General features: G+C 38.2%; 1 protein-coding gene across 1 annotated transcript in view; it reads left to right on the top strand.

The window, feature by feature from the left end:
- LOC127653841 (SH3-containing GRB2-like protein 3-interacting protein 1) overlaps positions 1 to 15,144 on the top strand; it is an 88,238-nt gene that overhangs the window by 60,863 nt on the left and 12,231 nt on the right. Inside the window, 9 exon segments of the mRNA XM_052140621.1 lie at positions 395 to 469; positions 915 to 1,469; positions 1,472 to 1,675; positions 2,839 to 2,963; positions 5,409 to 5,562; positions 6,879 to 6,938; positions 10,354 to 10,413; positions 12,654 to 12,765; positions 13,287 to 13,442. Coding sequence (XP_051996581.1) covers positions 395 to 469; positions 915 to 1,469; positions 1,472 to 1,675; positions 2,839 to 2,963; positions 5,409 to 5,562; positions 6,879 to 6,938; positions 10,354 to 10,413; positions 12,654 to 12,765; positions 13,287 to 13,442 — 1,501 coding nt within the window.

Raw genomic sequence — 15,144 nt, 5'->3', positions numbered from 1 at the left:
GTCACCATGAACTGTTGAACAAGAGCATCTGAAGTCATGTCATTCACATCTAGTTAACACAGGCCCAAAGTATCAATTAGTGGTATAATTAATGGCTTCTAGTTGACCATGCTGTGCAAACCCTAGTATATACAAACTAAATAAAATAACAACAAAATAGTGTGAAAATTTAGAAGTATATTTATTTCATGTTAAGTAATAGGTCACAGAGAGTGAAGTGTTGTCAGAGTCTAAGCTAGTCATCCCATGCCACAGTCCTTCTATGTTTGTCCCTGATTACCTGAATGTCACTTTGGCTATGCATGGTGCTTTTGGGCATGGAGGCGTGGACTAAAGAAGGTGGGTGGGGGGGTGAAAGTGAGAGCTTTTCTCAGCTGCACTAATGTCATTGCAGCACTGCCTCCGCTTCCGCCTAAGAATGTGCTGAGCTCCCCCCCTTCAAGTGAATCTCCTGCTACTGAACCTACCGGTAAGATCCCTCCATCACCCCAATGCTCAGTCTGTACCAATATCTGACCTCATCCGATGTTCTTCTGGTTTGTTTACCCTGTTGAAAAGACCAGTGGGATTCTGGTGTGCTGGTGTCCCCATCAGGTTTCTAATCTAGTTTAACAAGCCAACAAGTCTTTCTTGGTCAAATAGCCTCACCTGAAAGATTATGCTGGTTGACCAGCATAAACCAGCCTTAACCAGCATGGAAATTCATGCTGGTCAAATCAGGTCTTTTCAGCAGGTTTGTGCCTGTAATCTCTTTTGACACTCTGTTTTGTAAGTAATTGCTTTTTTAGGGAAGATCTTTGCTTAGTATCTCTTTGTCTCAGTGCTTATCTCTTGTCTTTGTATTTGTCTTCCCTTCTGTTTGTGGCTTATAATTTCTCTGTTTTTCTATGATATCTGTATGGTGCCTGATGCAGACGTGCAGAATGAAGATGAGGGTCCAAGGCAGGCCTCACAGAGGCCTTCCTTAGGCGATCTGGACAACATCTTTGGCCCAGCGGACTCTCCAAAACCTGGTCAGGATGCTGAAGACAAGTGGGTCTGCTTCAGTGACAAGTCGCCTGAAAGACCTCTGCCTTCAGAGGACAAGACTCCACTTCCACTCCCCTCGTCTCCACCTCCCTCAGCAGAACCAGCACCTAGATTACCTAAATCCCCTCCTCCACAAGAGGAGCCTAGCCTTCCTTTACCAAAATCTCCACCTCCTCCAGCAGAGCATGCACCTTCTCCTCCAACCATTGAACTGCCAAGAGATAGTCCCCCACCTCTGCCGACAGCCACTCCTCATCCCAAAGACACCATTCCTTTTCCCCCAGCTGTCCTGCCTTGTCCAGTTGAAGAGGCCCTGTCCCCACCTACACCAGATGATGCTTCACACCATACTACAGACTTGTCGACATGTGCTCCTCCGATGGAGACACGATCAGACTCAACCGGCCCACCAACTACTCTAGAGGCAAGTGCACACACAATCCACCCCTGCTTCTGAACCAGGAGGAGAAGAAGAGCCCTGAGGAGATCCCATTAAAAGAGGACCAGAGTGAGGGCAGCGATTCACCCAAAGAGATAGGTCAAGGACCACGCTCAACACCACCTCCTCCTCCTCCTCCCACATACAGGGCAGTAGTGACATCCCCAGGGCCCATCCCTCCAACTGGTACAGGTGGAAATGAAAGTGGTGAGTCTGATGAACAAAACCTGTCAAATTGAGCACCAGTCACAGAACATTAAGCGATGAAAACATTTACACTTATATTTATGCATTTGGCAGGCACTATTCAAAGGGTCTCATGGTATACATTTTACCAGTATATGTGCTTCTTGGGAATCGAATCCATGACATTGCCATTGGTAGTTCCATGCTAGCAACCACCAGTAAAAAAGCACATTATTGGAAGCAGCAAGCTAACGAAAGTAGACATTATTGCTTCCTAGAATATGTCAGAAGATAATAAGCACATACTTTAAGAAAAATGTTCAGCATATTGGAAATACAAATAAAAAAATGGTGTCTGATTTTCTAGTCATTCTGCTCCAGTCATCATGTTAGGTGGGTTTTCACAGGAGGGTGCTTAGTCAGAGGTATGAAGAGTGTATGACAACTTTTTCCCTCATTATTTTCTATTTATAGACATACAGCCTCACCACGCTTGCACATAATGTTAATAAATAATCTGTGGTGGTTTATTGTACTTTAGTACTACTTTATAAGTTATACTGTGTAATTGATTTGACTGGTGTTTAAAGTTCTGCAAGTACTGTACATCATTCTTTCACAAGGTTGTATAGGATTTGCTGTCAACCTCTTCAAACTATGGTATAAATTGTGAGCTGTTCTCTTTACGAATACAGATTTCCTGAATACATGAAAACAATGGGGTGATAAGTGACAACATTGATATTTCTATTTACATGTGCCAATCAACAATTTAATTTAAAGACAAACATAGTTGGTAGGGCAGTAGTAACAGAGATTTTCCTGCATGGAAAATAGACCGCCACCACAAACAATGTGCTGGATAGCATAGTATCACATATAAATCCCCACTAATTGTCCATATCAGAAAATACATCTATGAAATACTTTGCTTTCTGCTATCTGCAGGGGGACAGATACAAGGAGAGTCCTGTTTTGTTTTTAAAGTTTACATGAAAGCATTTTTCATTGGAGCAAGCTGACTTTGTATAGGTTATATGTGAGGCGATTCTGGTAAGTATCAGACCTATTTGAATGTACGTTTTGATGGCCATTTTATCTGTTTCCAGAAGAACTCTTGAATGGGCTTGATGCATGTTACTCTTTTAATGGCTTTGCTTTAACAGATTGCTCTTGCTCCACAGGTTTTTCCTCCCCTGCTCGTTCCTCTACGCCATTGGCCACCAGCAGCTCTCCCCCTCCCCCACCCCCACCTCGGCCACCCTCACGACCTAAACTGCCTCCTGGGAAACCCAGTGTAGGGGATGTGGTACGTGGTGACACAAAAAAATTACAATATTTTACTATTATTGTCCCTCCTAGATCACTACAAACGTATGTCATTGACCTTTTGCATTATCTATACAATTAAAAAATATTCAAAGGGCCGTTCACACAGACAGCGATTATAACACTGGAGGTTGCGGAGTCTTTGTGCTGTTGTTTGCTAGTAGGTGTTCCTACTTGACCAACTGTACCAAGCAGGCAGACATGTGCAGTTACAACTGAGCTACAGCGGGTTTTTGCATAAAATAAAGGGTAAACTTCCACATTGGAATATAGAGGAAAACCGAAGGCCACAGCAAATACTTCTTTTTTTGGTTCCCATTTGTTCCAACAGCAAAAGAAAAAATCCATCATCGTGTCTCCATGACTTTCTAAAAGAGGAGAAAAATAGAGAGATGGATTCTCTCTGTAGTCAGAAATGAGATGGATGCCAAAATTACTGTCACTCAATTTCCCAATTGATAGACTGACTTACTACAAGTGAGATTTTTACAGGAAGTCCAATTATATGAATTCAGTATTCATTTAATTTTGGGGGGAAAATCACCAAATTAATATTTTCACACTCCAAAGGTTGTAGTAACTTCCCAGTAAATAGACTGACTTACTACAGGTGAGAATTTACAGTAATTTTGAATAATATGAATACAGTTACAAAAAATAATAAATTCACCAAAATTTACCAAGATTCTTTTTGACACATTCCAACAGCTGTAGTAAGTTCCCAGTGGATAGACTGACTTCTTGGTCATGTGTTTTTTTTTCTAAAGTAATTGAATACCGTACTATATTATTAAACTTACTGTAAAAATCTGTAGAAAGTTAATCTATCCACTGGGAAATTGCTACAACTTTTCGATTGTGAAAATATCATTTTGGTAAATTTTATTGATTTTGTTCTAAAATAACTAAATACTGTACTCATATAATTTGACATACTGTAAAAAATCTCTCATGTAGTGAATCAGACAGTCCACTGGGAACCCACTATAACCTTTTGGAATGTGAAAATAAGCTTTTCCTGATTTTATTGAATTTATTTAAATAAAATAATAAAATACAATTCACAAATTATTGGATATACTGTTAAAAAAATAATAATAAAAAAAAAACTCACTTGTAATAGGTCAATCTGTCCACTGGCAACTTACTACAACCTTTGGAATGTGAAAAAAGCATTTTGGTGATTTTTATTTCTATTTATTTATTTATTTATTTTTCTAAACTAATCGATTACTGTACACATATTATTAGAGTTACTACAGGTGAGATTTTTACAGTAAGTTAATCTATCCACTGTGAATTTACTACAAACATTATAATGGGAAAAATACATTTTGTTGAATTTTTTTTTTCTCACCAATACTTGAATACGGTACACACAATTAAAGTTACTGTAAAATGATCACCTCTAGTAAGTCAATCTGTCCACTGGGAACATACTACAGCCATTGGAATGTGTATTGAAATTGAATGAATGATTGGGGCGGCTTCCGTTTCCAGTGAAATAAACTCTCGTCAACTACTGAAATCATCTCTCATTAACGTGTGAAACTGGCTCTAACAGTTCTTAATGAAAGGATGTGAGACAACGTGACAGAATATCATCTCAACAGCTTGTTGACATTTTTATGAGTCTTCAATTTTCACAAGTGTATGATTGTAAGATACTTTCAGCTGCAAATTTGAAAATTTTCAGTCATTAACATAAGAGTATGAATATTTAGTATGTAATGAATATGTTTTATATATGTATAAAACACTCAACCATTTTTTAAATGAACCATAACATACTGCTAAATTTAACATTATTTCATGTCGTTGACCAATATTACTATAATAAACTTTCCTCAGAAAACTTAAAATCAGTAAATAATACACAAGTAAAAAATAGCCAATGAAAATAAACACTTAATTATTTAAATCATCTCTATAGAGAATATATGAATATTATCTGAAAGCAAACGTAGCCGTTTGTTTTACTAATATATCTTTCGAACAGAATTTTAGTAAAAGTGATAATGTTTAGTTTACAAACTCTATATTTTGTCAATGTTATAGCTGTTTTCCTCATTAGTGGAGACTGTTGGCCTGTCTAACTGTTTGATTTCCTTCATAGCGCTTTTTTAAAAAACGTCACTCACATGAAACACAGATGCGCGTATCAAACAAGAAGCAATTTTAGCACTTAAGAAGCTGTAAATTTGAAAAGTGTCTGTTGGTTGTAGTCACCGCATTGCATCACCAACCGTCGGAAAATCTGTAAAATTACAACGGTCAAACTGATGTAATTTTACATGATTGACTGCAAATTGCTGGCAGTGTGAACTCCCCTAAATTTTCGGATCTCCTGACCAGAATGACAAACCCCTACTTATTTTTTGACCTAACCTCTATCTGCTATTCCTTTCCCTGCTTTCCCTGTCAGAATCGGCCATTCAGCCCCCCTGTACATTCATCAAGCCCACCACCTTTGGCTCCACTGGCCCGGGCGGAAAGCACCTCTTCTATCTCCTCCACCAACTCTCTGAGCGCTGCCACCACACCCACCGTCGGTAAAGAGCTTGCAGTGTCTGTGTCAGGTGTGACTCCATTTTCAATCATTCTCTCTGTTTTGCCATAATGTGTGTTATGCTCTTTGTGTGTCTGCTCTGGAAATCTGCCTTTCTAACATTAATTCAGATTAGGTCATCTGTTTCATCCCAGGAGCTGTTGAACAATATTCAGCATTGTTCTGAATGTTCTGTAGTAATATTTTTACAGCTTTGCTTGATTTGTTTAGTTTGGTGGTAATGCAGTGTAGTTATAAAACATCTATGAAGTAAAATCTCAAGCCTTCTGCCGTCATGTATGAAAATGAAAGGGTTAACGATTCATTGGTTTGAAGTGCTAAAAATACAGATTCACTTGTGTGCTGATAGTCTGAATATGTTGGTTTTGTGCACGTTAGATTGGGAATGTTGTCAGGATTGACTGGATAAGGCTGGTGATCTGCATGCAAGAACAGATTAAGGATGACATTGTACAGACTAAAGGTTTTTTAAGTTACATATGAGAAAATAACCATAGACCAAAAAAAGGAGATGTTTTACAATTTAGGGGAAGTGACTTTCTGGACTTGTACTGTATATGTGAAACATATGAAACATGTGGACCTAATAAGTCATTCGTATGTTTGTGATGGACGTTTTGATACCATACTGTTGGAATATTTAAAAAAAAAATTTTTTTTTATTAAATTCTAAACATAAGATCAGGAGGAGCTTGTTTATCTAGACCTGACAATTATATTCCAAGGATATATACAGTAAGCAGTTGCTTCCCTTGCTCCAGCGACGATCCTTCCGGCCCACCTCCACATTTATATTTCATAAATGTCTATACCAATTATTTCAAATTGTCTTTCCATTTCCTGCTTTAGTCTGATAGTCCAGGTGCAGATCTTAGAGCACAAGCCCAGTCCTGCGCTCGAGCCCCTCCGCTTTGGACAGCACGCCAAATTTGTTTACCTTAATACACACTAGGATTAGATGTATACAAGCGAACTTGTGTGTAGTACATTTACAACAGCATCATTTTCCTGAGGCTTGCAAACTACTTTAAGTCTGAATTTCAAGGGTTTCTGTTTTTATGGATTAAGGGCTATACGTTTCTTATGCTATTCCATGCATTTCAGCCTTTTTTTAACATTCCATTTATTTGTGTTTCTTCATTTATCATCTTTTTCTAAAATGTTCATTGTTTGCAGTGCATCTATTGTGACGTCTGAGTTTTATGACTGTGACTTTTTACTTTTTCTTTACAATTATTTGTCATTTTATTTGAATTGTTTATTTTTGCTTGTTTTGTCATCTTTCTTGTCCTGTCTTTTTGGGCTGACGTAATTGTCTGATGTCAGAAGATGACGCTTTTGTAGACAAACTACCCAGCTTTGAGAGATGGTCAGACATGCCGGCAGGTACAGTACGCTATGAACCCTTCCTGATTTAGTGGATGGGATGGAGGCCACTGACTCAACATTGTAATGGTTACATTACACATACTGTCAGTTTTCAAAGTAAAGCTCATACATGGTGACCTTTTTCATTTTCAGCTGTGACTAAACTAATAAGCCAGATGGCAGTAGTTTCATGTTAGCAGTTGATTTTTACACAAGGAGTCTTTAAAGGGATTTTCTCCGTTATTTAAGACTTATTGTTTATGGACAATATCTGTGGCAGGCTGTTATTTATTGCAAGACCTTTAAAATAGAAGCCTAGCTGGCAAGCTAACAGCCCTGCTAATAAACATTTCAAACTCACACAGTATAAACCATAACAACCTTAACAAAATTATAACCATAATACTACAACTGTAACGGTATAACCATAATGAATGATTCTTAGCATAGGTCTGGAGTGATAAAAGTGCTTGGCCTTCTCGGTGCAAAGTGATGTCCAATCTTTTAGCTAATGTCCAGACAAGTTAAAAAGTATACCCAGTTACTTGCTCTTGTTATCTAAGGGACATGGAAGAGATATGATGCACTGTAACTATTCCATATACACTCTTTAAATACTGTAGAGTTCTCCAAACACCCACAGGAATTACTTTAGAAATGCATAACCAAGTTCCTCCACTTAGAAAAATAGTCTCGCCTCAAATAAAACATTTAGACAACTTTGAGAAATTCTGATATCAAAACAGACATTTTTCTAAAGAAGTCAATGCAAATGCTTTTTTACTACTTAAAACTCCCTGGCTCCCTTGCCTGTTAGGCTTTGAGTGTAAGTGTATTTTTTGACAATGTGTTTTGCGTTCATTACTTATTACGAATGAGTCCATATTAGAGATGTGCCACGGTGGTCGAATAATCGACTAGTTGTCCAACAACTGTCTAGTCAGTTAGTGGTGTCGACCACTAACATAAATATTTTTAGGGGGTTTAATGGGAGATGCAATTCTCAAATTAAAAGAGATGCAACTTCTTTGAGAGCGTTGGGTTTTTTTTGTGTGTGGGGGTTAAAAGTCAATGTTAGTCAGCACAGTAAAACCTTCTGCAAGGAGTTTTGTCTCTTTAATGCTTTAAGTTTAGTCCATTTATACACTGCTGCTGTTTCAGCCATCAAAGTGCTGCTTCAACTATACATTACAAGATGATCACTGTCAGGCGTTAAATCCTCTGCTGCTGATTCTGTCTGACAATGTTTAAATTAATAGTTGCCGTTAAAAAGGTTAAACTACTGGATGTCATGAACTAGATGTGTACCTGCATCATGATCTTGTAGTTCTGCACTTTTGAGTGAGTAGCAAGGATCACCCTGAGACTCCCAAGTTATCTGGATGCGATGAAGTGCGTCACTCTGCATTCAGGATGTGCATAAGTGGTTTTGTAGTGCTTTGTTTTGGAGCCTTTCTTACTTCTCTTACTTTGATAGTTTTGTGCATTATGATTGTTATTGATAGTTATTTAGCCTATAGTTTTGTTGAGTAGTTATCATGTTGAAGTGCTGCTCTTAGCATCTGTATATCCCTCTGAAATGTGTCTGATTGGGGTCATGTGAACAGAATGGAACCTAGTTATACATAATTATCCTTAACACCGACTAGTCATTCAAACAACCAACTGACTAGTCGATTATGAAAGTTGGTAATTTGGCACATCCCTATTCTATATTATTTTTTATGTTATCGACAGCATTTCACAGATGCGGTTTTCAGACAGGTTTAAATAACCCATTATATTCCTTTAACTCACCTTAATGGTGTTTGTTTTTCTCTATTTTTCTCTTGTTGATTACACCCAAACAGTTTTACCATAGTATTTTCTTCATCCAATTTAAATTTTTTCTTAATCATCCTTTATTCTTCAGGTCTGTAAAAGACATGCCAATTGCTCCATCTGTACCACAAACCCAACATCCCTCATCTTGCACAGACATAAAGAACCAAGAACAAGTCTTTTAGAGCCTGAAAAGCTGCTGTCAGGCTGTGGACTCTTTAGAGAACTGAAAGAGTGCAACCAATCTCTTTGAAAACATGCAACACACACACTGAGCCTCTCAGCGTCTGGAATTTGGCCTAAGTGGCTGCAGAACTGATCAGTATGCTCAGCAGCTCACTCATTTGAGTCAAGAGCTCTCAGACATTGCACATGGATAGAAGCATGTCTAACAACATCATGCTGCCACATCATTTTAGGCCTCAAATGTGGAAAAACATTCATTCAAATTGTATCCTCAATATTCACACCACCTAGAACACACAGAGGTTTTGTTTACACATGGTGGATGCATTACTGTGTTTACACGCATGCATATACGGTTTCAAATAGCTCACTCGTTCACCATTCGTTACATTGTGGTCGTCGCATGTGAGTGTAGATGAGTGTAGACACTGTTACAAAAAAATCTGTTCTGACCATTTTAGACTTAAGCTCGTTTCCAAAAATCTGGAATCTTAAATTGATTTCAAAACACATGTGGTATGGATAGTGTTTGTAAAAATGTAATGTGGTTTTCTGCTGTTCAGACTACAAACAACTAAACCGATTAAAGGCAGTCACACCCCATTTAGTGGTTTAAACTTTTTTATATGCCCCCGAGTGCAATATGATGTCATCAGAGAAGGACTGTGTATCTGCTAAACAATCATTTTGTCAGCTTTTAGAGGTACATTAGCATATGAATGACCTCAAAGCTAATAGACAAGGACTAAAAGCCACAAAGCTTTTTTATTTCATGGGCTCTTTAATTCTTAAATGTCTCAGATCTTATCTAGCTTTCATCTGTCTTGCTCTTACATGCAGATTAGCCAGAATGGTATAATATTTGCCATCGTTTTAAAAACGTCCTTAGTTTTAAGTCAAAATGTATTTCTAAACTGCACAATAGTCCAACAAATTTGTTACTTCTTCATATAGTCTTTGTGATGCTACACAGTGCATTGTGGTGTGGTGTTACACATTAAAATACACATGCACTTGCATCCTTATCATTAATAATCTATTACAAATGCAAACATAACCATAAAACTGAAGCTAGCAGAAGCCTTCATTTTTGTCACTATTTTATACTTTCAATCTTGTTGCAAAAAAAAGGGCCAATATGAATATTGTTTTCAATTATTATTATTATTGATCTGATTATTACTTGATTTGTCCCATGTGCTGTGCAACATTTATGAATGTTTCACACATTATAGCCAACTCCATCTAGTGAATTGTGACCACCCTCATCGCCCTTTGACCTATACGCCTGCCACCCCATCACTGTGCCGTTTGATGGACCTGTGTGTGATTCACGCTACTGTCCTTCTCTCCCCCTTTTCCTTCCCCCCATCTCTCCTCACTTCCCCAATCTTATACCCCCCTTCACTCCCTCCCTCCAACACAGAGACCGACCAGCCCTCCCTCGTATGGTTTGACAGAGGCAAGTTTTATTTAACCTTTGAAGGTAAGTTGGGGTTTTATCTAAGGACGTAGCGCGTGCACACTCAAGTCTCATCTGACTTCCCCTCTTCTCATGTTTTCATTACTTCATTAAACCACTGTGACTTTTAATTTTCCTCCACAACATCTGCTTTGTTCTGTATATCTTCTTTGGCATTCAGCTGTTCATCTTCTGTGCAGTGAAATCTTCTCTTTTCTTTCAAGATCTTCATATTTTCACCTACATCACTAATATGGCTTCTCATTCTTGTTGTTTTGTGGCTCATCTGCTTTGATCTCTTCATTTTGACTTTGGTCTGGAATATTAACACAATATTTCAGCTTCAAACATTCCATTGACGCTGCATGCTCTCTGTCACAACTTGCTTTCATTTTATCTTTCATCTTTTAAAGTTGTTATTTTATACTTGATCTAATCATTTAAATCTAATAGAATTGCATTTAAAATTCAGACCAGAATACAGATTGGATTTGACCTGTTAATGTTTGAAATGCATTCTCTTATTGAACTTTCTGCCCATTGTGGATTTTGTTATTTGTGCCTTTAGAAGGTGAAATTTAATCATGATTTGCCAATAGAATGTTGAAAATAAGCTAAGATCTAGAATATAAAAGTAGACTTTTATTGACTCCAACAACATAGCTAAAAATAATCCAGCTCAATACCCACCTAAACTGGTTTGCTGGACTTAGATGGTTTAAGGTGGTCTATCTAGTCTCATAGTCTGGCCAATCTGGCCAGCTGATGTTCCAGCTGACAAGGGGCCAAAACTCCTCTAAAACCAACAATCAGACCAGCCTGATCAGACTTTTACCCAGCAAGATAAGACCAGCAAAAAATTTAGCAGGAATGGTGTTCATTTGAAAAAGCAGTTGTGGTAGATTTTAGGTCTTGGTTTAAGTTCTAAAGGAATTTAACACTGTCAGCTGCTGATTGTCTCCTCTTACACATTTACACTGATCAGCCACAACATTACAACCACTGACAGGTGAAGTGAATAACATTTATAATCTCGTTACAATGACATCTGTAAATGGGTGGGATATATTACGCAGCAAGTGAACAGTCAGTTCTTGAATTTCATGTGTTGGAAGCTGGAAATATGGGCTAGACAACTGGGTCAGAGCATCTCCAAATCAGCTGGTCTTGTGGGGTGTTCCAGGTATACAGTGGTTAGTACCTACCAAAAGTGGTGAAGCGAAGGCTCACCCATCTGGTGTGATTCCACAGAAGAGCTACTGTAGCACAAATTGCTGAAAAATGTAATGCTGGCCATGATATAAAGGTGACAGAACACACAGTGCATTGCAGCTTGCTGGGGTTGTGTGGCCGCAGACAGTTCAGAGTGCCCATGCTGACCCCTGTCCACTAACGAAAGCGCCTAAAATGGGCATGTGAGTGTCAGAACTGGACCATGAAGCAATGGAAGATAGTGGCCTGGTCTGATGAATCATGTTTTCTTTTAGATCTTGTGGATGGCCTGGTGTTTGTTTGTTATTTTCCTGGGGAACAGATGGCAGCAGGATGCAATATGGGAAGAAGGCAGGCCAGCGGAGGCAGTGTGATGCTCTGGGTAATGTTCTGCTGGGAAACCTTGGGTCGTGGCATTCATGTGGATGTTACTTTGACATGTACCACCTAAAGATTGTTGCGGACCACGTACACCCCTTCATGTCAACGGTATTCACTGATGGCAATGGCCTCTTTCAGCAGGACAATGCGCCCTGCCACACTGCAAAAATGGTTCAGGAATGGTTTGAGGAAAATGACAAAGAGTTCAAGGTGTTGACTTGGCCTTCAAATTCCCCAGATCTCAATCTGATTGAGTATTTATGGGATGTGCTGTACCAACAAGTCCGATCCATGGAGGCCCCACCTCACAACTTACAGGACTTAAAGGATCTGCTGCTAACGCCTTAGTGCCAGATACCACAGGACACCTTCAGAGGTCTTGTGGAGTCCATGCCTCGATGGGTCAGAGCTATTTTGGCAGCACAAGGGGGGACCTACATGATATTAGACAGACGGTTGTAATGTTTTGGCTGATCGGTATACATCTCATAATCTATGAGGCGTTTTCTTTGTTTGTATGTTTCCATCTCTCTCATTCTTTATCACAGCTACCTTATATATGCTATGTTTTGCCTCTATTTAATCTCTCTCACTGAGTGTTTGAAATTGTATTATGTCAATAAACATGTTTTTCACTGGTTTCATTGGTGCACATGTTTGTGTTCTCTCAGGCTGTTCTCGAGGGCCCAGTCCCCTCACCATGGGGGCCCAGGACACACTGCCTGTTGCTGCAGCTTTCACTGAGACAGTCAGTGCCTTCTTCAAAGGAGCTGACCCTAACAAGTACGTGACCCTATCTTAATATCTCACAACCACATCAGCATTGTAGTCCTAATTTGTAGTCTTTCATATATATATATATATATATATATATATATATATATATATATATATATATGTGTGTGTCTGTATATGTTAATGTGTGTGTGTGTATATATGTGTGTATGTACTGGTAATATTTGTTTATTGAAACTCATTTGTGAGAAAATGTTTTAAGGCTTTTAATACCATGGCAAACTTACACAGCTAGAGTAATTTGTACTGTTTGCGAATATTAGGTATGATCATTTTGGGTTGCTACTGTCTATATTTAAAGAGGAAGATTTAAAACATTTTGAGCCACAGTCTTAATATGCTGTGTTTAAGTCAGTATTGAAGCCAAATTTTCCCATCATCTCTCTCTCTCTCACCATTGTCTTATTGGCAAATTTGAGATGTTATGATGGTCACTCTGTTTCTAACACTGTTTCACACTTACCAAACCTGTGTACTCATGTACATGTCTAATAATGTTGCTTTCTAAGGTGTGTGGTGAAGATCACTGGAGAGATGGTGTTGTCCTTCCCAGCAGGGATCACAAGGCATTTTGCAAATAACCCCTCGCCTGCTGTGCTAACCTTCAGCATAACCAACTACAGTCGCCTGGAACACGTTCTGCCTAACCCCCAGTTACTGTGCTGGTAACAACATTCATCTAATGTCACCTTCAACAGAACCTTCACAGATCATAATCTTCATCAAATGTATTGATTTGAAATGTGTTTCGTATGTTCTTTGTGGGGTCAGTGTTAATTTAAAGCAGGGTTCGGGAACCTTTTTTCACTAAGGAGCCAATTAAAACATTTTTGGTTGATGCATTTTTTCAAAAGAGCCATACCACAAACAAATAATTTACTATTTTCAAAAACAACATTTTTTAATAAAATAAAATGTTTATATTGCCCATAGATGACTCAAAAACACACAAATATGCAAAAAATAAATAGGTAATATGTTGCAATATGTAATTGAGTACACGTGTTTGTGCGGGTCTCCATAAAATTACTTACGTTTGCAATTGTTCATTAAAAATTTAACTTCCCTTTTGGGCTGGGTGATGTGTAAAAAAAATATTTTTATGATTATCGCCTTTAAAATATCCCAATTTCCGATTATATGGTCAACCCCCAAGGTCGGTGAATATTTTTGCATTTGTTTTTATTTTGCTTTAAAAATTAAATTAATTTATTGAAAAACGAAAAACTTAAAAGACATTTCTAAATAAAAATTCCACTTTAAATTAAACGAAAAAAGCTATTAAAATAATGAAGTGATTAAAAAATCTTCTATATAACCACCTCCCCAAATCCAAACATTCGGCCCCATTTTCCATCACGCAAGTATCTGTACGCAGCAACAGGTGAAAAATTACTAGCATACAAATTAAGAACTAAAGACAATTATAAATGTAAATATAATCATAATAAACATCATATTAAATACGCCAAATATATTCCCTTGTGTTCCCAAAAATGCTGCCAAATGTGTGTTCTTATCGAATGTGTTTGTATTGCATTTTGGTAATACCGTTTATGCTGCCTAAAGAAAAGAAAATAGAACTCAATTTAACCTCTTAACCGCTAAGATCAATAGTTATTGGGAAATGAGGCCAGAACTCCATGAATGCACGTGTCTTGGAGAAGTGCTTTCATTGCACTCGTAAACAGTGGAGCTCACCGTGTACATATATCAAATCCGACATGCATCGGTGGCATTTCTTTCATCTGTTCTGCAAAATATAATCACATTTCATCAAACACCTTTGCATCTAATTTCTTGTAATATATCTCTCCGAGAAGTCTTACTGGTTGCCTTCGACAGTTGCTGGAACGGGTGTTCATTTCAAACCTTGTTCACCAGGAGTAGGCTGTACGACAAATTCGGAAGAAAGGAAATCAAAACAGTGTAATTGACTTCAAGCTTTGCAATCGCACCCGCACTTTCTGTTGGAAAATTGTCACTAGAAAGTTTTAAACGATCATGTGTTGGTGAAGTCTGCGAGCCACTTGATTTTTAACAAAGAGCCACAGGTTCCCGACGCCTGCTTTAAAACAACATATTTGACCTCTGGCAACCAATATCCTACACTGTGGTACTTTCCTCTCACGTAGCACTCTTTGGTATGATAAAATCGTTTAAACTCATCAATATTTCATATCTGGTCAGCATCAGGCTTTATTTTGCGATATTGACCGGCTGACTGGACCTTACTTATTTACTTTGGTAATTGGTAATGGAGGTAATTGAAGGAGAGTTTGTAACTCCAGTCAGCGAACCTCATGATTCATAAAGGTGTGTTGGCTACAGTCAGCTGAGGGTGACTCACGTATGACTAATGAGAGG

The sequence above is a fragment of the Xyrauchen texanus genome, chromosome 13 (assembly GCF_025860055.1).
Source record: "Xyrauchen texanus isolate HMW12.3.18 chromosome 13, RBS_HiC_50CHRs, whole genome shotgun sequence".
Taxonomy (NCBI): domain Eukaryota; kingdom Metazoa; phylum Chordata; class Actinopteri; order Cypriniformes; family Catostomidae; genus Xyrauchen; species Xyrauchen texanus.
The sequence above is the reverse complement of the archived record's forward strand: the minus strand, read 5'-3'. Positions and strand labels throughout refer to the sequence as shown.